The 20784-nt window shown below is 44.2% G+C and overlaps 1 protein-coding gene across 1 annotated transcript in view; it reads right to left on the bottom strand.

Moving 5' to 3' along the window:
* Window positions 1-20784, bottom strand: part of LOC139532141 (low-density lipoprotein receptor-related protein 1B-like) — a 208340-nt gene that overhangs the window by 70392 nt on the left and 117164 nt on the right. The window contains exons 40-54 of the mRNA XM_071329354.1: window positions 20633-20737; window positions 20135-20404; window positions 9044-9233; window positions 7970-8174; window positions 7251-7443; window positions 6365-6490; window positions 5984-6112; window positions 5621-5740; window positions 5228-5341; window positions 4766-4915; window positions 4474-4599; window positions 2987-3106; window positions 2022-2150; window positions 571-693; window positions 285-425 (exon numbers count right to left, since the gene is read on the bottom strand). Of these exons, the coding sequence (XP_071185455.1) occupies window positions 285-425; window positions 571-693; window positions 2022-2150; window positions 2987-3106; window positions 4474-4599; window positions 4766-4915; window positions 5228-5341; window positions 5621-5740; window positions 5984-6112; window positions 6365-6490; window positions 7251-7443; window positions 7970-8174; window positions 9044-9233; window positions 20135-20404; window positions 20633-20737 (2241 nt within the window). The remainder of the gene's footprint in view (window positions 1-284; window positions 426-570; window positions 694-2021; window positions 2151-2986; window positions 3107-4473; window positions 4600-4765; window positions 4916-5227; window positions 5342-5620; window positions 5741-5983; window positions 6113-6364; window positions 6491-7250; window positions 7444-7969; window positions 8175-9043; window positions 9234-20134; window positions 20405-20632; window positions 20738-20784) is intronic.

The following is a 20784-nucleotide window of genomic DNA, read 5'->3' as shown; positions in this document are numbered from 1 at the left end:
TGAGTCAGAAGATTATGAATATTATATTGTAAAGAGCATTGAAGATAAATCACAATCAGTAAACCGGGAGCCGGTGGGTTCATTTTGAGCACCTGGCCCCTGAAAGGTCTGAGCACAGCCCTGCTAGCAACTCAATTTGTATCAGCCCTGTTCCCAGCAGGTCTATGAGCACAAAATGTGTTTGTAATAGGCTAAAACCAGCCGGGACATGGTGAGACTGGGACGGTCTGTACCTCGTCTGTTCTCTCACACACACACACATCTGTATCAGATGAAAGGCTTGCCTGCAGCCGAACACTTGGGGTTGTGTGGCAGCTCGTCTGATTGGTCGAGACAGTCGGGATGGCCGTCACACTCCCACTGGACTCTGGGTAAACAGCGGCCATCTGTGCAGCGGAACTCCCCCAGACTGCAGGACCCGTACTCTGTAGGACACAGGAGGCAAGAGGCGGGATGTGCAGCCAGAACACAACAAGAGGAAATACAAGACAGAGAGAGAGAGAGAGAGAGAGAGAGAGAGAAAGAGAGAGAGAGAGAGAGAGAGAGAGAGAGAGAGAGAGAGGTTCTTACCACACTCCAGGGTCTCATCGGAGCCGTCTCCACAGTCATCATCACGGTCACAAGCGAACCGCTGTGGGATGCAGATCTGATTACGACACTGGAACATTCCCTCCATGCACGTGTTGTTGGGGGCTGTGATAAGAAATATGTGGAGGGACAATTTGTTAAAGAAATACCTGAGATTTTTTCATATCATACACCTCTCTCAAGAAGGATCTGAACTTCTATAGGAATGTGGACATTATTAACAAGGTACACTATTTATACAAAAGTAGGTGGACACATTTTCAAATGAGCGGATTTGGCTGTTTCCTCCACACACGTTGCTGACAGGTGTATAAAAATCGAGCACACAGCCATGCAATCTCCATAGACAAACATTTGCAGAAGAATGGCCTTAATGATGAGCTCAGTGACTTTCAATGTGGCACCGTCATAGGATGCCACCTTTCCAACAAGTCAGTTCGTCAAATTTCTGACCTGCTAGAGCTGCCCCGGTCAACTGTAAGTGCTTTGGGATGAATTGGAATGCAGACTGCGAGTCAAGTCTAATCGCCCAACATCAGTGCCTGACCTCAATAATGCTCTTGTGGCTGAATGGAAGCAAGTCCCGGCAGCAATGTTTCAACATCTAGTGGAAAGCCTTCCCAGAAGAGTGGAGGCTGTAATAGCAGCAAAGGGGAACCAACTCCATATTAATGCCCATAATTTTGGAATGAGATGTTCGACGAGCAGGTGTCCACATACTTTTGGTAATGTAGAGTGTGTCAAGGTGAAATATGGTTTTACAGCACTGTAGAAGATGGAGTGCCGATTATTTTTCATTTTCTTTGTTATAACAGACACGTATTGAGTAATTTTTCCTTTACAATAGGGATTCTGAATACACAATGACAGAAATGTAATGAGACATTTTTGCTTTACAAATGGGACTGAGTCTGACTACGCTATGATTGTCTGCTGTTTGGTTTCTGTCTGGAGGCCTTCAGAAGGCAATACCCTTTGACGGACATGTATTGAGACATTTGTTCATTACAAAAGGGATTCCGAGTGACTAAAATATGACTGTGTGCTTTCGGTTCGGAAGCCTTCAGAGGACAATACACTATGACAAATATGTGTCGAGACATTTGAGCTTTAGAAAAAGGGTCTCCGAATACACTGTCAGACACATATTGAGATATTTGTGCTTTAAAAAAGGGACTGAGTGACTACACCATGACTGTGTACTTTCTGTCCAGAGGCCTTCAGAGGACAGTGTGTTTTCAGTTTGGATGCCTTCAGAGGACAATACACTATGACAAACGTGTATTGAGACATTTGTGTTTTACAAAAGGGACTTGGACTACACTGTTAGACACATGTCCTTATTATTATCATTATAATATGTGCTTTAGAAAAGGGAGTAACTACACTATGACTGTGATTTCTGTTGGAGAACTTCAGAACAATATTATTACCACAGCCAGCAGCAGAGAGCTCGTCACTCCCATCTGGACAGTCCCTCTCCCCATCACAAAGCCAGTGTTTGGGGACGCAGCCGTATGACTCTGGGCAACTAAACAACCCTGGGCCACAGGTAGCCGTACCTGGATATGTACAATAGGATTCGTGGTCAAAACATTATTTTACCGAACTGAAGAATCTTTAGCCTGAGTGGCAGTCTGTTTCAGCTCTCTTGCCAACTCCTTAAGGAATTGGCATGACAAACATGTTTGCTATGATAATGATTTGGCAAGACAGCAAAAACAGACTGGCAATCAGGCTACAGAATCTGCACAATTACAGTAATAGAAATACAGATATTTACAAGACTTTCTGAAGAGTCTGTGCAAATATTACTGAAAAACATGAAATCCACATCTCTGTCGCAAATTGCTCATCCATATATCTCCACCAAGGATGTATCTCGTAAAATTTCAAATATATTAAATGAATCTTTCCCTGTCCCTTTCTTTTTGTTGTACTTTTTACCCCTTTTTCTCCCCAATTTCATGATATCCAATTGGTAGTTACAGTCTTGTCCCATCGCTGCAACTCCCGTACGGACTCGTAGAGGCGAAGGTCGAGAGACATGTGTCCACCGAACCATGATCCCGCCAAGCCGCACTGCTTCTTGACACACTGCTCGCTTAACCCGGGAGCCAGCCGCACCAATGTGTCGGAGGAAACACTGTACAGCTGGTGACCGAAGTCAGCGTGCATGCGCCAGGCTGCCACAAGGAGTCTCTAGAGCGCAATGGAACAAGGATATCCCAGCTGGCCAAACCCTCCCCTAACCCGGACGATGCTGGGCCAAATGTGCGCCGCCTCATGGGTCTCCCGGGTGCAGCCAGCAGCGACACAGCCCGGGATCGAACCCGGATCTGTAGTTTGACACATTTGAGTCAACATAGTGTAAAGAAATTCAGGCGTGTTTTTTTACCACAGGTCTCTGCGCTCTCGTCCAGTCCATCCCCACAGTCGTCCTCTCCGTCACAAAGCCACTGCTTGGCTATGCACTTGTTCTTAGAGCAGGCAAACTGGTTCCACAGGCAGGACAAGTCTTGACAAAATAAAATATAACACATTATAATGGTATTTCATTGAGACAGGAAGCATGTAAATATCTTCACAATTAATCATGCAGAGAGCAGTGATAAATGAATGATTTAGTACGGTAGTGTGCAAAGTCCAAATGGGCCCAGGTTTCAACTGTTATAGAGTAATATGAAATTGCAGTCAAGTCACATACAATAAAGGTAGGTAGGTCTTTGTACAGAAAAGGTGAAGAAAATAATATCACATACGGAGGTGAAGGTAAACAATTTTGAAGGGAGTCTCTATTCTAATGCAGGTGGGAAATTATATCACTATATCAATGTCATCTGTGAAATTAGATACAAAAAAACATTCCCTCAGTCGTAAGCACTTTCAAAGTAATGCTTGTCTTACATTCAAACCATGTACAAAGGAGTGAAGGAGTGCCAAGTGAGGTAAAACTTATTCAGCCATAGCAAGCAGAGAGCGAGAGAGAGAGAGAGAGCGAGAAAGAGGGCAAGAGAGAGGAGGGAGGGAGATGAAAGAGGGAGAGATGAGAGATGAGAGAGGGAGAGACATAAAGAGAGAGAGAGAAAGAATTGTCCGTTTATTTGTTAGCATTTCACATCCATTTTATGATGACACTGTGGAGCTGCTTCCTTGGGCAGCCAGAGAACAACCATTAACAATAACTGTGTGTGGCTACATGGACAAGGTCAGTGTGAACTAGCCACACAAACAGCGGGCACCAACAACACGGTGTGTGCATCCAACCACTACTGGCTGGGACTCATTCAAATACACAGACGATGAGCAAATCCACAACAAATATAAATAGGATATTTGCTATTGCTATTCTGTTTGGGTTACAACAGTATAGTCTACTGCTCTGCCCTGAAGAACCAACAGCAGGAGTGAAGCATCTCCTCCCATCATTATTCCTCAGGAGAGGCTTTGAACAGTAATTGTGGGAGATTTCCACATAGGGATCAAATCAGGGATGGAAGCATTGGGCTCAGCAGGAGACACCCCTTCACTGCTTCCTTTAATGACCCACATGAACAAACCACCAACACTGGGTTATCTTATCTTCTTATCTGGCCGTATTGACCGAATGTATAGACCAGACACAACAGGGGATACAGGACAAGAGGAGAAATCGTTCAACCTAGAAATTCTCCATTATATTTGGCCACCTTGAGCTTTGTCAGCATTTCACGCAGGATGTACCCTACACCGTAATGATCCAACCGTTACTTTGAACAGAGTTATTTGAATAATTTAGACTCTCTCTCAAATCAGTGGCAGTGGCTACAAATCAGTGCAATGTGCTTGCTGAAATAAATGTAATGTAAATAAATATTAGATAAATAAATATGTCTGATATCATACCACACTGGAATTCATCTGCTCCGTCTTCACAGTCTTTCACTCCGTCACACAGCCAGACAGTGTGGATGCAGTTTCCATTGGGGCAAGCAAAATGGCCTTCCTCACATCTCTTTCTGAGGGAAGGAGCTGGGGAGAAACCAGAAGCCAAGATACATTCAGAACATCAACACATTTTCAAAATATCTTAAAATGCATTCCACTAGGCCTGGTGTCTGTCTGGTACACGGCCACATCAACAGTAGCCGACAGAACTAGTGTCACAGAAGAGAAAAAAAGCAAGGAAAAAACATACTTCGGCAGTTGGTTTCATCTGCATAATCCCCACAGTCGTTGGCTCCATCACATATCCAGGATGGGTGGACACAGAGGGAGGTAGAGTTGCAGCTGACGAACACTGTCTCCTTCACCCCCAGCATGTAGTAATCCAAGCAGCCTGTGTTGCCTAGAGAAAGTGGGCATTCGACCGGCATATCCAAAGCCTAAGGTTAGGGATTGATATTCCTGGCTATACATTGTTTTAACTATAATATTGTAGTGTCCTGATATAACAATGAAAAATAACTTCAAATCCAGAGGTGCGGACCTTCCTTCTTCTCTTTTATCTAACGTTAAAAACACACATGACCAGGCTAGGCTACAGACCAGCTATGTGGAAAAGCTACATGGGAAAGGCAATGTCGTAGCACCTTGGAAAGATACAGTGTGGCGCCTTAACACAGGTACGGTATGGCGCTTTAACAGAGGCTTATCTTACTGCAGTTCTTCTCATCTGAGGCGTCGGGACAGTCGATGATCTGATTGCAGCGGGCCGAGGCCGGAATACAAACCCCGTTCAGACAACGCCAGTCTGAGGGAGAGCATGTGGGATCTGGAGAGAAAATACAGGTCCGAAAAGAAAAAGATTTAAAAACGAGGGGTAGAAATATGTTGTATTTGAAATCCATCTCGTTGGTTCGTTGTCAGTTGAAGAGATAGATAAGAATAGATAATATTATCCTTGCTTGGAGAAATGCTCCTCTATGAAATCTAATAGGAGAGACAAGAGTTCACCCTAAAGCTATTTATTGGTTTATACAGTAATAATATAGTACAGATTATGTTGTCTGTCGGACTGGGCATGTAAATTCATCAGATTCTTATTACTCACTGTTACAATAAACCTCGTCGGAATCGTCTCCACAGTCGTTCACCCCGTCACAAACCCGCCTATTGACCACACAGCGCTGGTTATAGCAGCTCTTGAAGCCCCGTCTACAGTTTCTGTTATCTGTAAGAGAGGAAGAGGAGTAAAGAAAAAGGAAAGAGATACAAAGACACTTCAGGAAGAGATTCGACCAAAGGAATTACATGACATTCACTTGAATACTGTTTCTCTTCTCCTTCATGGATTTCAGGAAGTGAGCGAGTCTGAACTCATTCTACTGGACAAGAGCCCCGCGGGGGCTTGGTAGGGATTTTCATCTGAGGACTGGTGAACTAGTACAGTAACGCATATTGGGTGCGTACTTACCACAGTATTTCATTTTCTCATCAGACTTGTCTTTGCAGTGTGCTATTCCGTCACATGTCAGCTGATAGTCGATACACTCCCCGTTCCCACACTCAAACTCAGTGTGGATGTTGCAGGAGGAGTTTTCAGCTGTAAAAAGAAGAGAAAATTCATTTGGGGGATTCTTCGTCCAAACAGAAGGGTCTGCTTTCTGCTATATCCCTCCCAGACAGTCTCCAACCAACATACTTCTTCAATGCCCCACACATTGCTTCATCTGACAGTAACACTATCAGATGCCTATTGTCTATTTGTCTATTAGCAAGACATTCACATGGTCCTTCGAGCCGGATGCTGTTTACCAATGAATTAGAGGGAAAAAAGACAAGGTACTAGACTTACATACACATCTGTTATCTTCCAGTATTAGTCTCTCTCCTCTGCAGCTACAGTTGACTGTGCCGTGAGGGGTCAGAAGACAAAGGTCATGACATCCACCGTTCAGCATGGTGCAAGGGGACAGTTCACCTGGGAAAACAGATCATTATGGGAACTGTAGTACATCATCTTACGGAAAACACACATCAACCTCCAAATAAACAGGACAATATATTGTTCCGTTTTTATCATCCAAATGGCATGCTTTACTTCCTACTTGCAGTGCCTCCCATTAAGCGTTTCAACTTCCACATTTTTTAAAATCAAGCACTGAAAACATTTCAAGGGCAGTGTTGTGGTAGAAAGGTAGACTTCTCTGTTGGGGACCATCTTTGAACTCTGTTTGGCTTGGACAGTGGAATGGAGCAGTAAGCTATAAACCATGCCATCATGCTGCCCCCTTAGTACCCACACGTCTGCTCATTCCAGAGAGAGAGCGAGAGAGAGCAAGAGAGAGAGAGCGAGAGAGCGAGAGAGAATATATTTCTCTGCTCGAATGGTACAGATTCAGCTGAAGCACAGGACAGGCAACATGGGGTAGCCTGTGACACTGGAGGTTGGGATTTCTGGAGTTGTTTATTCAATAACAGATTTACATCGAGTGGTAATTAATCAGGGAGGGTAGCTGGGTCTATAGGAAGTATTGCATAATGTTCATGCCAAATGGTCAAACTCAGCTACACAGGGTTGTAACCACATGCAAACCATCACAGGCTGCAGTTACATTTTATCACACACAATTGCAAAATAGTCTACTCACAAAATACCACATTTTGTGTGTATATTTTAGACAATGTATAGAAGATTCCATGTGAGTTTTGCTTTGATGTACTGTATAGAATTCACTTACAATTGTTGGTATTGTTGGAAACTGCAACAATTCCCATTGGCTGGTGGGGGATGTCGGCTCTGAGGACCTTAATGTCGCCACCTGTGTACTTATTGGAGCGTACCACCGCCCTCCGTACCCAATCAGACCAGAACAGGAAGTTCCCATAGATAGCCAGGCCAAAGAAGGTTCCTGGACCTGACTTCATAATCACCTTCAGATTGAACGCAAGATGAAAATGGTGTTAAATTGGTTTTATGCTCATGTTTTAGTCATTCGTTTAGTCATATTAATTTAGGTTGAAATACATCAACAGAACCTTGGACGTCACGTACTCAAGCATGAGAAGAGGTATGAGACAGCTGGAATAATTTCAAAATCTGATGGTACACTTAGAAAAAAGGTTTCCAAAAGGGTTCTTCAGCTGTCCCCATAGGATAACCCTTTTTGGTTCCAGGTAGAACTGTCTGTACAAATGGTTATTCATGGCACCCAAAAGGGTTCTACCTGGAACAAAAAGGGTTCTACAAGCAACTGTAAAGGGTTCTTCAAGGGGGTTTCCTATTGGGACAGCCGAAGAACCCTTTTAGGTTCAAGATGGCACCTTTTTTTCTAAGAATGTACAAGATGTGACTTAATCATTCTATTCAGAATAACATATAGTATATATATATATATATATATATATATATATATATATATATATATATATATATATATATATATATATTTCTCCTTACATATCTGTGTGAGCCATCATATTCACATCGTTCAATCTTTCCCAGACTGCCATCGGAGAAGAAGAGTTTCTCAGCGGTGTGGTCGATGGTAAGTCCATTAGGTGTGAGGATGTCTGTGGTGATGACACTCTGGATATTGTTTCCTGACAGGGTGGATCTCATAATGCTGGGGTGCAGTTCATTCCAGTTAGTCCAGAACATCAGGCTGCATCAGCAGTGAAAACAAAAACACTATTGAGACTTTGTCATTACCACACACTATTTAGTTCAGTTCTTTGCACCCCATCACTGTGAGGTATTGTTTTGTGACACACGTCTTTCAGAGCTCTGGGTTTCCCTGTGATTTACTCCTCCCGTGTATGATAGTTTTTGCCTGCCTCACTAACAACACCTTTTGCCTATTCCCTGCCTGTACTTTAACCTATCGGATTTCCTGTTAGCTACCTATTGCCGGATCTCCCGGACTACCTTACTAGCCTTTTCCCTGCCTGTCCTTTTGCCCTTTTGGACCCCCTGTGACCTTCTGCCTGCCCCTGGACCCAGCTACCTGCCTCCTCCTGTGGTCCTTTGCAATAAACACCTGCTGCGCCCTGCACTTGAAACCAGCTCTGTCTCCCCTCGTGTTCATTACAAATGTATTGTATTGTAAACATCCATCAACGTCTACACTGAATGATTATTTCCATTCTCCAGGGAAACGCAAATCTACTTTTTCTATCTCTATTTTCTAAAGATATGAACATGTTTCCATCCTCACATTCTAAAGCAAAATAATTTTGTGACATTTTTAAGACTGCCTCATGTTCTTGTGAAGAAAAATAGGGGGTAAAAGGGAGAGAAAGAAAACATAAAAGAACCATCCACTGTAAGACATTAGGATCAGTAACGAATGATGATAGAACACTTCTGACACTCCCCCAGAGCAGTTATAAACCTCATTCCCCTGATAGCAGAAGTTTTCAATAGATTTGCTAACTGAGTACATAACACAACCCATATACCCAAGTGAGCATCTAATGTAGGCCACTAAGGTTCTGTGTAAGACATTAGGAGTATTGAAGGTTTAACACCTACTTCTGACACTCCTCCAGAGCCAGGTTATGTGGGTGGTCTTCCTCTGCCAGTGTGACCACAGCCTCTCTGGTGAAGGCCCCGGGGAGGCTCTGGTCCAGGCTGTGCCTGCTGACGGTGGCTGTGGTGGAGCTGGTCCAATAAAGCGAGTCCCAGGCTCCATGATACGCCAGGCCCTCTACTGACCCCACATCTACACGGCAACAATAACACTGATATAATTAAGCAATACGTCACGGGGGGTGTGATATATTGCCAATATATCATAGCTAAGAGCTGTTCTTACGCACGACGCAACACGGAGTAAGCCGTGGTTAGCCGTGATATATTGGCCATATACCAAAATCCCTCGAGGTGCCTTATTGCTATTATACACTGATTACCAACATAATTAAAACAGTTAAAAGTTATTTTTTTGTCATACCCGTAGTGTACGGTCTGATACACCACATCTTTCAGCCAATCAGAATTCAGGGCTCAAACCACCCAGTTTATAACACTGAAAATAACATTGACAAACACTGAATAACACTAATCTGACCTTTGCTTGAGTAAGAAGAGCTCAACAAACACACGTGATACAGTCAAACACAGTGAGCGGATTTGTCTTTTCTTTCATGGTAAAGTAAGAAAAAAATAATATACATATACTACCGTTCAAAAGTTTGGGGTCACTTACAAATGTCCTTGTTTTTGAAAGAAAAGCAACATTTTTGTCCATTAAAATACTATCAAATTGATAAGAAATACAGTGTAGACATTGTTAATGTTGCAAATGACTATTGTAGCTGGAAACTGCAGATTGCTTTATGGAATATCTACATAGGCGTAGAGGCCCATTATCAGCAACCATCACCCCTGTGTTCCAATGGCATGTTGTGTTAGCTAATCCAAGTTCAATCATTTTAAAAGGCTAATTTATCATTAGTAAACCATTTTGCAATTATGTTAGCATAGCTGAAAACTGTTGTCGTGATTAAAGAAGCAATAAAACTGTCCTTCTTTAGACTAGTTGAGTATCTGGAGCATCAGCATTTGTGGGTTCGATCACAGGCTCAAAATGGCCAGAAACAAAGATTGTCTTCTGAAACTCCTCAGTCTATTCTTGTTCTGAGAAATGAAGGCTATTCCATTCAAGAAATTGCCAAGAAACTGAAGATCTCATGCAACGCTGTGTACTACTCCCTTCTCAGAACAAACGTCAACAGTGAAGAGTTGACTCCGGGACGCTGGCCTAGGCAGAAAAAGCCATATTTCAGACTGGCCAATAAAAAGAAACGATTAAGGCCTCCTGGGTGGTGCAGTGGTCTAAGGCACTGCATTGCAGAACCTAGAGATTCTAGGTTCAAGACCAGGCTCTGTCGCAGCCGGCCGCGACCGGGAGGCCCATGGGGCGGCGCACAATTGGCCCAGCGTCGTCCGGGTTAGGGAGGGTTTGGCCGGCAGGGATATCCTTGTCTCATCGCGCACTAGTGACTCCTGTGGCGGGCTGGGCGCAGTGCACGCTGACACGGTCGCCAGGTGTATGGTGTTTCCTCCGACACATTGGTGCGGCTGGCTTCTGGGTTGGATGGGCATTTTGTCAAGAAGCAGTGCGGCTTGGTTGGGTTATGTTTCAGAGGACGCATGGCTCTCGACCTTTGCCTCTCCCGAGTCCGTACGAGAGTTGCAGCGATGAGACAAGACTGTAACTACTACCAATTGGATACCACGAAATTGATGAGAAAAAAGGGGTGAAAAAAATAACAAAAACAATAAACGATTAAGATGGGCAAAAGAACATAGACACTGGACAGAGGAAGATGGGAAAAAAGTGTTATGGACAGACCATTCTAGGTTTGAGGTTTTCCGATCACAAAGAAGAACATCCGTGAGACGCAGAAAAAATTAAAAGATGCTGGAGGAGTGCTTGATGCCATCTGTCAAGCATGGTGGAGGCAATGTGATGGTCTGGGGGTGCTTTGGTGATGGTAAAGTGGGAGATTTGTACAGGGTAAAAGGGATCTTGAAGAAGGAAGGCTATCAATCCTTTTTGCAACGCCATATCCTGTGGACGATGCTTAATTGGAGCCAATTTCCTCCTACAACAGGACAATGACCCAAAGCACAACTCCAAACTATGCAAGAACAATTTAGGGAAGAAGCAGTCAGCTGGTATTCTGTCTATAATGGAGTGGCCAGCCAGTCACCAGATCTCAACCCTATTGAGCTGTTGTGGGAGCAACTTGACCGTATGGTACGTAAGAAGTGCCCATCAAGCCATTCCAACTTGTGGGAGGTGCTTCAGGAAGCATGGGGTGAAATCACTTCAGATTACCTCAACAAATTGACAACTACTGTAGAATGCCAAAAGTCTGCAAGGCTGTAATTGCTTCAAATGGAGGATTATTTGATGAAGGCAGTTTGAAGGACAGAATTATTATTTCAATTAAAAAACATTGATATCCTTGTCAACGTCTTGACTATATTTCCTATTCATTTTACAACTAATTTCATGTACTATGTTTTCATGGAAAACAAGGACATTTCTAAGTGACCGCAAACTTTTGAATGGTAGTGTATATATAATGAGATATCATTGCACACCTTGTAAAAGTTGTCTCATGTGGTGGTGTCATGAAGGTTTCCACATAACGCATTTAGGCGTGAAAGAATCCAGTGGTCAGCTGTACTGGGTAGCGATCAACACTCTGAATACTTTGATTTCGAACTGGTTGGGTCTAATTGTGAATAACCTACATCGGGATACACCTAGATATCCCTGTGAATATATCCCATTATTTCATATTTTGCTGTACCGAACTGTAGAGTTTCTTCCTAAAAGATAAATCAATGCCAAACTCATTTGAATGGAACCTAACGAGCCTAGGCAGGTGTAAAAATGTCCCACTGTGCTAAGAGATTAACAATAGAAGACTGTGGTGCCGTGTTACAGCTGCTCACTGTTTCACATTCAGACGGGACAATAGCACAAACCAGGACATAAAAATCCACATTCACTACCAGTAAAAGTAAAGGAAAAGTAATACAAAGAATTGAGAATACAGCCAGTATACAAACAGGCAACACCACTATGAAATCTTTAAACAGAAAAATCATATTCTCTTCATCTGCCCAAATGTATTCAGAATCAATTCTGCAAATAGTGTAAAATCACACACTTGTTTGGACATGGGATAGGCCTATATGGATGACAAAAATAATATTTTAGGGTGATACTTAAATATCATATTCGTTAATCATTAAATAGCAATGGTGCTGGTGCTTTCTCCAGCCCCCTTTAAGCGCAACCATTATTCCCTTTCCTCTCCAACATCCAACCCCCTCAGTTATTTTGATGGATCTTCCTTCCCCGTTTCTGGTCAGTCAGATATATTTGAGCCAAGTCAGCATGGAGCCTAGCCTACCACAGAGAAGCTACAGGGGCTATGGGGTGATGGGGATCTGCTGTCTATGTGCATTAGGGAACTACAGACCTCTTTGTGTGTGTGTGTGTGTGTGTGTGTGTGTGTGTGTGTGTGTGTGTGTGTGTGTGTGTGTGTGTGTGTGTGTGTGTGTGTGTGTGTGTGTGTGTGTGTGTGTGTGTGTGTGTGTGTGTGTGTGTGTGTGTGTTCACCTGATTCCTCCTAAAACACTGTATCAGATGGACATACAGAAGAAATGTCATAGTCATCTATTGGCATTGATATTCACTGTATGTCTATCAGTGGAGGCTCCTCAGAGGAAATAGGGGAGGTCCATCCCTCCTCAGTGAATTTCATAAAATATTTTGGCAAAGGTTTACAGTTTGCAAAGGTTTACAGTAGCCTCAACAGCACCCTGTAGGATAACACTATGGTGTAGCCGGAGGACAGCTAGCTTTCGTCCTCCTCTGGGTACATTGACGTCAATACAAAACCTAGGAGGCTCATGGTTCTCACCCCCTTCCATAGACATAGAAATAAAGCCATGCTCATGAAAATAAAAATCGTCCTCCCTTATCTTAAAGGGCACTGACCGCCACTTATGTCTATATAGGATGAGAGTAAAGGCGTCCTCATGCTTCCCATCTGAAACAGTTCGTAACAGTTTGTGCATATATTATGATTACATTTTGTGACGATTTTGTTTGTTTTGGTCTTCGGCAAGTTTTTTTGGGGCTGTTCGTTCACATTTTTTCTCTCGAGGCAAGCTGAAGTCGGTAGCTGAAATCTACGCCCCTTCGTCGGTGATTGGTCAACAGTAGGGATTCTTCAATGAAGTGGTTGTTGTCATTCAACAACAAGTCATTCTTAACTTCCGGCGCCGAACAGGATGGCTGCCTCGCTTCGCGTTCCTTGGAAAATATGCAGTATTTTGTTTTTCTATGTGTTATTTCTTACATTGGTACCCCGGGTGATCTTAAGTTTCATTACATACAGCCGGGAGGAACTACTGAATATACGATTAACGTCAACTAACCACCCTTCCTACCAGGAATATGACTTTCCCGAAACGGATCCAGTGTCTTGCCTTCCACCCAATACAATGGACCTGATCCCAGCCGGCGAAGCTACACGACGCCGAAAAAGGGGCAAACGTAGCGGTCTCCTGGTCAGGCTTCGGAGACGAGCACATCGCGCTCCACTCCCTAGCATACTACTCGCCAATGTCCAGTCTCTTGAGAATAAGGTCGATGAAATCCGAGCACGGGTAACATTCGAGAGAGACATCAGGGATTGCAACGTGCTCTGCTTCACGGAAACATGGCTAACTGAAAAGACGCTAACGGAGTCGGTGCAGCCAGCTGGTTTCTTCACGCATCGCGCAGACAGAAACATACATCTTTCTGGTAAGAAGAGGGGCGGGGGGGTATGCCTCATGATTAACGAGACGTGGTGTGACCATCATAACAACACTCAGGAACTAAAGTCATTCTGTTCACCTGATCTAGAACTCCTCACAATCAAATGTAGACCGCATTATCTACCAAGGGAATTCACTTCGGTCATAATCACAGCCGTATATATTCCCCCCCAAGCAGACACATCGATGGCCCTGAACGAACTCTATCTGACTCTCTGTAAACTGGAAACCACACACCCTGAGGCTGCATTCATCGTAGCTGGGGATTTTAACAAGGCTAATCTAAAAACAAAACTCCCTAAATTCTATCAGCACATCGATTGTCCGACCAGGGCTGGCAGAACTCTGGACCATTGTTATACTAACTTCCGCGACGCATATAAGGCCCTCCCCCGCCCTCCTTTCGGAAAAGCTGACCACGACTCCATTTTGTTGATTCCAGCCTACAAACAGAAATTAAAACTACAAGCTCCCGCGCTCAGGTCTGTTCAACGCTGGTCCGACCAATCTGAATCCACGCTTCAAGACTGCTTTGATCACGCGGATTGGAATATGTTCCGCACGGCGTCCAACAACAACAATGATGAATATGCAGATTCGGTGAGCGAGTTCATTAGGAAGTGCATTGACGATGTCGTACCCAGAGCAACGATTAAAACATTCCCAAACCAGAAACCGTGGATTAACGGCAGCATTCGCGTGAAACTGAAAGCGCGAACCACTGCTTTTAACCAGGGCAAGGTGACCGGAAACATGACCGAATACACACAGTGTAGCTATTCTCTCCGCAAGGCTATCAAACAGGCTAAGTCCCAGTACAGAGACAAAATTGAATCGCAATTCAACAGCTCAGACACAAGGGGTATGTGGCAGGGTCTACAGTCTATCACGGATTACAAAAAGAAAAGCAGCCCCGTCGCGGATCAGGATGTCTTGCTCCCAGACAGGCTAAATACCTTTTTTGCCCGCTTTGAGGATAATACAGTGCCACTGACACGGCCCACTACCAAAACCTGCGGGCTCTCCTTCACTGCAGCCGAGGTGAGTAAAACATTTAAACGTGTTAACCCTCGCAAGGCTGCAGGCCCAGACGGCATTCCCAGCCGCGTCCTCAGAGCATGCGCAGACCAGCTGGCTGGTGTGTTTACGGACATATTCAATCAATCCTTAGCCCAGTCTGCTGTTCCCACATGCTTCAAGAGGGCCACCATTGTTCCTGTTCCCAAGAAAGCTAAGGTAACTGAGCTAAACGACTACCGCCCCGTAGCACTCACTTCCGTCATCATGAAGTGCTTTGAGAGACTAGTCAAGGACCATATCACCTCCACCCTACCGGACACCCTAGACCCACTCCAATTTGCTTACCGACCCAATAGGTCCACAGACGAGGCAATCGCAACCACACTGCACACTGCCCTAACCCATCTGGACAAGAGGAATACCTATGTGAGAATGCTGTTCATCGACTACAGCTCAGCATTCAACACCATAGTACCCTCCAAACTCGTCATCAAGCTCGAGACCCTGGGCCTCGACCCCGCCCTGTGCAACTGGGTCCTGGACTTCCTGACGGGCCGCCCCCAGGTGGTGAGGGTAGGTAACAACATCTCCACCCCGCTGATCCTCAACACTGGGGCCCCACAAGGGTGCGTTCTGAGCCCTCTCCTGTACTCCCTGTTCACCCACGACTGCGTGGCCATGCACGCCTCCAACTCAATCATCAAGTTTGCGGACGACACTACAGTGGTAGGCTTGATTACCAACAACGACGAGACGGCCTACAGGGAGGAGGTGAGGGCCCTCGGAGTGTGGTGTCAGGAAAATAACCTCACACTCAACGTCAACAAAACAAAGGAGATGATTGTGGACTTCAGGAAACAGCAGAGGGAGCTCCCCCCTATCCACATCGACGGGTCAGTAGTGGAGAAGGTGGAAAGTTTTAAGTTCCTCGGTGTACACATCACGGACAAACTGAATTGGTCCACCCACACAGACAGCGTTGTGAAGAAGGCGCAGCAGCGCCTCTTCAACCTCAGGAGGCTGAAGAAATTCGGCTTGTCACCAAAAGCACTCACAAACTTCTACAGATGCACAATCGAGAGCATCCTGTCGGGCTGTATCACCGCCTGGTACGGCAACTGCTCCGCACACAACCGTAAGGCTCTCCAGAGGGTAGTGAGGTCGGCAGAACGCATCACCCGGGGCAAACTACCTGCCCTCCAGGACACCTACACCACCCGATGTCACAGGAAGGCCATAAAGATCATCAAGGACAACAACCACCCAAGCCACTACCTGTTCACCCCGCTATCATCCAGAAGGCGAGGTCAGTACAGGTGCATCCAAGCAGGGACCGAGAGACTGAAAAACAGCTTCTATCTCAAGGCCATCAGACTGTTAAACAGCCACCACTAACATTTAGCGGCCGCTGCCAACAAACTGACTCAGCTCCAGCCACCTTAAAAATGGGAATTGATGGAAATTATGTAAAAATGTACCACCAGCCACTTTAAACAATGCCACCTAATATAATGTTTACATACCCTACATTACACATCTCTTATGTATATGTATATACTGTACTCTATATCATCTACTGCATCTTGCCATCTTATGTAATACATGGACCACTAGCCACTTTAAACTATGCCACTTTATGTTTACATACCCTACAGTACTCATCTCATAGGTATATACCGTACTCTATACCATCTACTGCACCTTGCCTATGTCGTCTGTACCATCACTCATTCATATATCTTTATGTACATATTCTTTATCCCTTTACACTTGCGTGTATAAGGTAGTAGTTGCGGAATTGTTAGGTTAGATTACTTGTTGTTATTACTGCATTGTCGGAACTAGAAGCACAAGCATTTCGCTACACTCGCATTAACATCTGCTAACCATGTGTATGTGACTAATAAATTTGATTTGATTTGATTTGACTTGTTTTCATGAAAACATTTTCATTGAGTAATACTGCAAAATTGCATGACTAACATCTCCTCTGAAAAAACGTCAAAATGAATGACATATTTTTTTTTGTTATCTTAGATTAATTCTGACTATGGCGTCTCAATATGGACAAACATTACAATTACTGTTTTTTTCTCGTTTTTCAAACGGAGGTCTTTTAACGGAGTATGCGAGCACACTCGTTCGGTTCGCCTATATGTAGGTGGTTTCACACTCCAAGTAACCGAAGCATACGGAAGTTTTAAGTCCCCACCATACGAGTCATGTTTTCAACGTAGCACAACATAGAATGCCACCTTTCCAACAAGTCAGTTCATCAAATTTCTGCCCGGCTACACCTGCACCCTGTTAACTGCAAGTGTTGTTATTGTAAAGTGGAAACGTCTAGGAGCAACAACGGCTCAGCCGCAAAGTGGTAGTCCACACAAGCTCACAGAACGGGACCGCCAAGTGCTGAAGCGCATACAGTATAAAAATGGTCTGTCCTCGGTTGCAACACTCACTACCGAGTTCCAAACTGCCTCTGGAAGCAACGTCAACACAATAACAATAACTGTTTGTCGGTAGATTCATGAAAGTGGTTTCCATGGCAGAGCAGCCGCATACAACGCTAACATCACCATGCACAATGCCAAGCGTCAGCTGGAGTGGTGTAAAGCTCGCCACAATTGGTCTCTGGAGCAGTGGAAACGCATTCTCTGGAGTGATAAATCACATGCCCCATCTGGCAGTCTGATGGATGATTCTGGTTTTAACGGATGCCAGGAGAACGCTACCTGCCCGAATGCCAACTGTAAGGTTTGGTGGAGGAGGAATAATGGTCTGGGGCTGTTTTTTCATGGTTCAGGCTAGGCCCCTTAGTTCTAATGAAGGGAAATCTTAATGCTACAGAATGCAATTACATTTAAAAATATTCTGTGCTTCCAACTTTGTGGTAACAGTTTGGGGAAGAGCCCTGACCTCAACTTCGAAAACCTTTGTGATGAATTGGAACACCGACTGCGAGCCAGCACTAATCGCCCAACATCAGTGCCTGACCTCTCTAATGCTCTTGTGGCTAAATGGAAGCAAGTCCCCGCATCAATGTTCCAATATCTAGCGGAAAGCCTTCCCAGAAGAGTTGAGGCTGTTATAGCAGAAAAGGGGGGGGACCAACTCCATATTAATGCTCATAATGTTTTAACGAGATTTTTCGACGAGTAGGTGTCCACATACTTATGGTCATGTAATGTATTTAATCACAGTATTTATCAGTCTGGGCTCAAAAATGTTATAGAATAATAAGACCATTTTCCTGTTGTTTTAGTTGCTGTCTATTAATATGCTATTCTCCTCTATTTGTGTTTATTTTTGTATGTAACCAGTGTGAAATGGCTAGCTAGTTAGCGGTGGTACGCGCTAATAGCGTTCCAATCGGTGACGTCACTAGCTCTGAGACCTTGAAGTAGTTGTTCCCCTTGCACTGCAAGGGCCGCGGCTTTGTGGCGCGATGGCTAATGATGCTTCGAGGGTGACTGTTGTCTGTGTGCAGAGGGTCCCTGGTTTGGGGCGAGGAGAGGAACGGAAGCTATACTGCTACATTGATGCTGTTGACCCGGATCACTGGTTTCTGCGGAAAAGGAGGAGGTCAAAAGGGGGGTGAGTGTAACCGATGTGAAATGGTGTGCGCTAATAGCGTTTCAATTGGTGACGTCACTCGCTCTGAGACCTTGAAGTAGTTGTTCCCCTTGCTCTGCAAGGGCCGGGGCTTTTGTGGAGCGATGGGTAACGAAGCTTCGAGGGCGGCTGTCGTCGATGTGTGCAGAGGGTCCCTGGTTCGAGCCCAGGTTGGGGCGAGGAGAGGGACGGAAGCGACACTGTTACATGTACATCAGAAAGAAACAGAAATGAAATACATATATTGTGAAGATTGTTGGACAGAATTTGAATTAGAAGGCCGAAAAAAAGTGAGAGGAAATGCCAGTAGTAGTCGGCTGTCCCTGACAGTGTGAAAAGACCAGGTAATATGTTACGGTGGAACTGATTTAACGTGTCTGTAGTGTTTGAAGTTTTTACGGAGTGATTTACAGTGGGGACAGAAGGGGTCATCACATCACTTCCTGTTTGCCATCCATCACCTATTACAGTTGGCTGCAAACGAAGATGGATTAGCCCCCCTGTATGAGCGAGGAAATGCCAATACCAGCTATCAACCACACTCCTCACCTGCTCTCAGCAAGTCTCAGGCCAACCCTTTTATACACCTACACCAAATTCTGGTCCTCTCTAGCACAGTTGGTAGAGCACGGCCCTTGCAACACCAGGATAGTGGGTTCAATTCCCCGGACTACTCGTACGTAAAATGTATGCATGTATGACTGTAAGTCTTTGGATAAAAGTGTCTGCTAAATGGCTTATACAATGTTAATACACCTACAGCTTCTCTATATAGCATTCCTTTCATCATATACAACTCCCGTAGAACTAGATAACATTTAATGTATCACTTCTAAAATCATTGCAACTGACATCTCATCTTGTTGTACAATGCAGTCTTTGATAGTTTTGGCACTTCTATCAGCAACAAAATGAAAGCAATAGAAATGGCAAAAGATCTGAGTTTCTGTCAGACGTACAAAAGAGGCTTGAGTCGGTCTCTAAATGTTGACATCAGTGGTACATGAAAGGCAGTCAGATTATGTGGGATCCCTCTGGTTTCACACTCCAAGTAACAGTTTGAGCTCTTGTCAATGGAGAGTTGAAGACCTTTGAAATTGGGGGGAAAGAAATGTTCACTACTTGAAACAGCAGCTTTACTTGCTCATCAGTCTTCTCTCTCATCTTTCTAAAGGCAGGGGGGAAGCTATGGCGCAGAAATAAAATAATGAACTCATTCAATGTGAAAGGAGGTGAGAAAAGAATGCAAGTACATTCTACAGGGATTTCCACTTCCCCGTTACTCTTTGCTACAGATGTAGGATCTTAATCACTCTTTTGTTGCTCAGAATTTTCCTGCACAGCAGTGTATTTGAGGTTTAAAAAGGCTTCTACAGTTTGTCATTTCCACTTTGAAATGTCAGACTTGATTTGCCCTCACAAAAAAATGGATATCAACCCCTACAAAAATGTCCATGAATTATAATCCACATAATTATTCACATTTCCTGCTGTTGCAGGATTATTTTTCTCCTGTAGCAAACTGGCTCATATTAAGATCCTTCATCTGTAGATTAACCAACTGTTTTCAGATTTTCAAACTGTTAGTAATTCATTTAGTAATGGATAAATTAGACAAACAAATACCACACTTACTCTCAACGATCACTCTCCGTCCAGTCCAGTCGTCATTGACAACCTGTATATTCCCAAAGTGAACGTCACTATAGAAAATCCGGTTGGTGCCTCCAGAGTTCTGTTGTCGGTGATGAAAGGCCAGTGCTATCACATTCTTGAAGTAGGCAGGGTTCTCATAGGGCCTGATGGGAGAGTTGAGGTCGCTGTCGTCTGATAGGTGGATGCTCCTCAGGATCGACCTCTCAGAGTAGAGAAGGTAGCCATCGTACTGGTGACAGCTGAGACCGTCTAATCAAATGACAATGATTATGTAATTGAACCCTTGAAACTGTGATTAATTGAAATAGTAAACATTTGATGTGAAAAAATACAAAAATAAGATCAAAATTGAAAGTGCATTTAAAATCTCTACACACTTAACAGTAAAACAAATATAATTTAAAGAATAAAAAGCAAACAAGAGGCTATAAAAGAGATGAATAAATGAACATAAAAACACAACAGATCACTGATTACCTTTAGCTAGGTAGCCGTGAGCACAGGAACACGTCCTCCTCCCACTGCCCTGGTGGAAACACAGCTGATGGCAACCTCCGTTGTTCTGGCCACACGGGTTGGTTCCTGTAAGGAAGTCAACAGCAGGGTCAAAAGTCAACACAGGGTCATAA

This window comes from Salvelinus alpinus, chromosome 10 (genome assembly GCF_045679555.1).
Source record: "Salvelinus alpinus chromosome 10, SLU_Salpinus.1, whole genome shotgun sequence".
Taxonomy (NCBI): domain Eukaryota; kingdom Metazoa; phylum Chordata; class Actinopteri; order Salmoniformes; family Salmonidae; genus Salvelinus; species Salvelinus alpinus.
The sequence above is the reverse complement of the archived record's forward strand: the minus strand, read 5'-3'. Positions and strand labels throughout refer to the sequence as shown.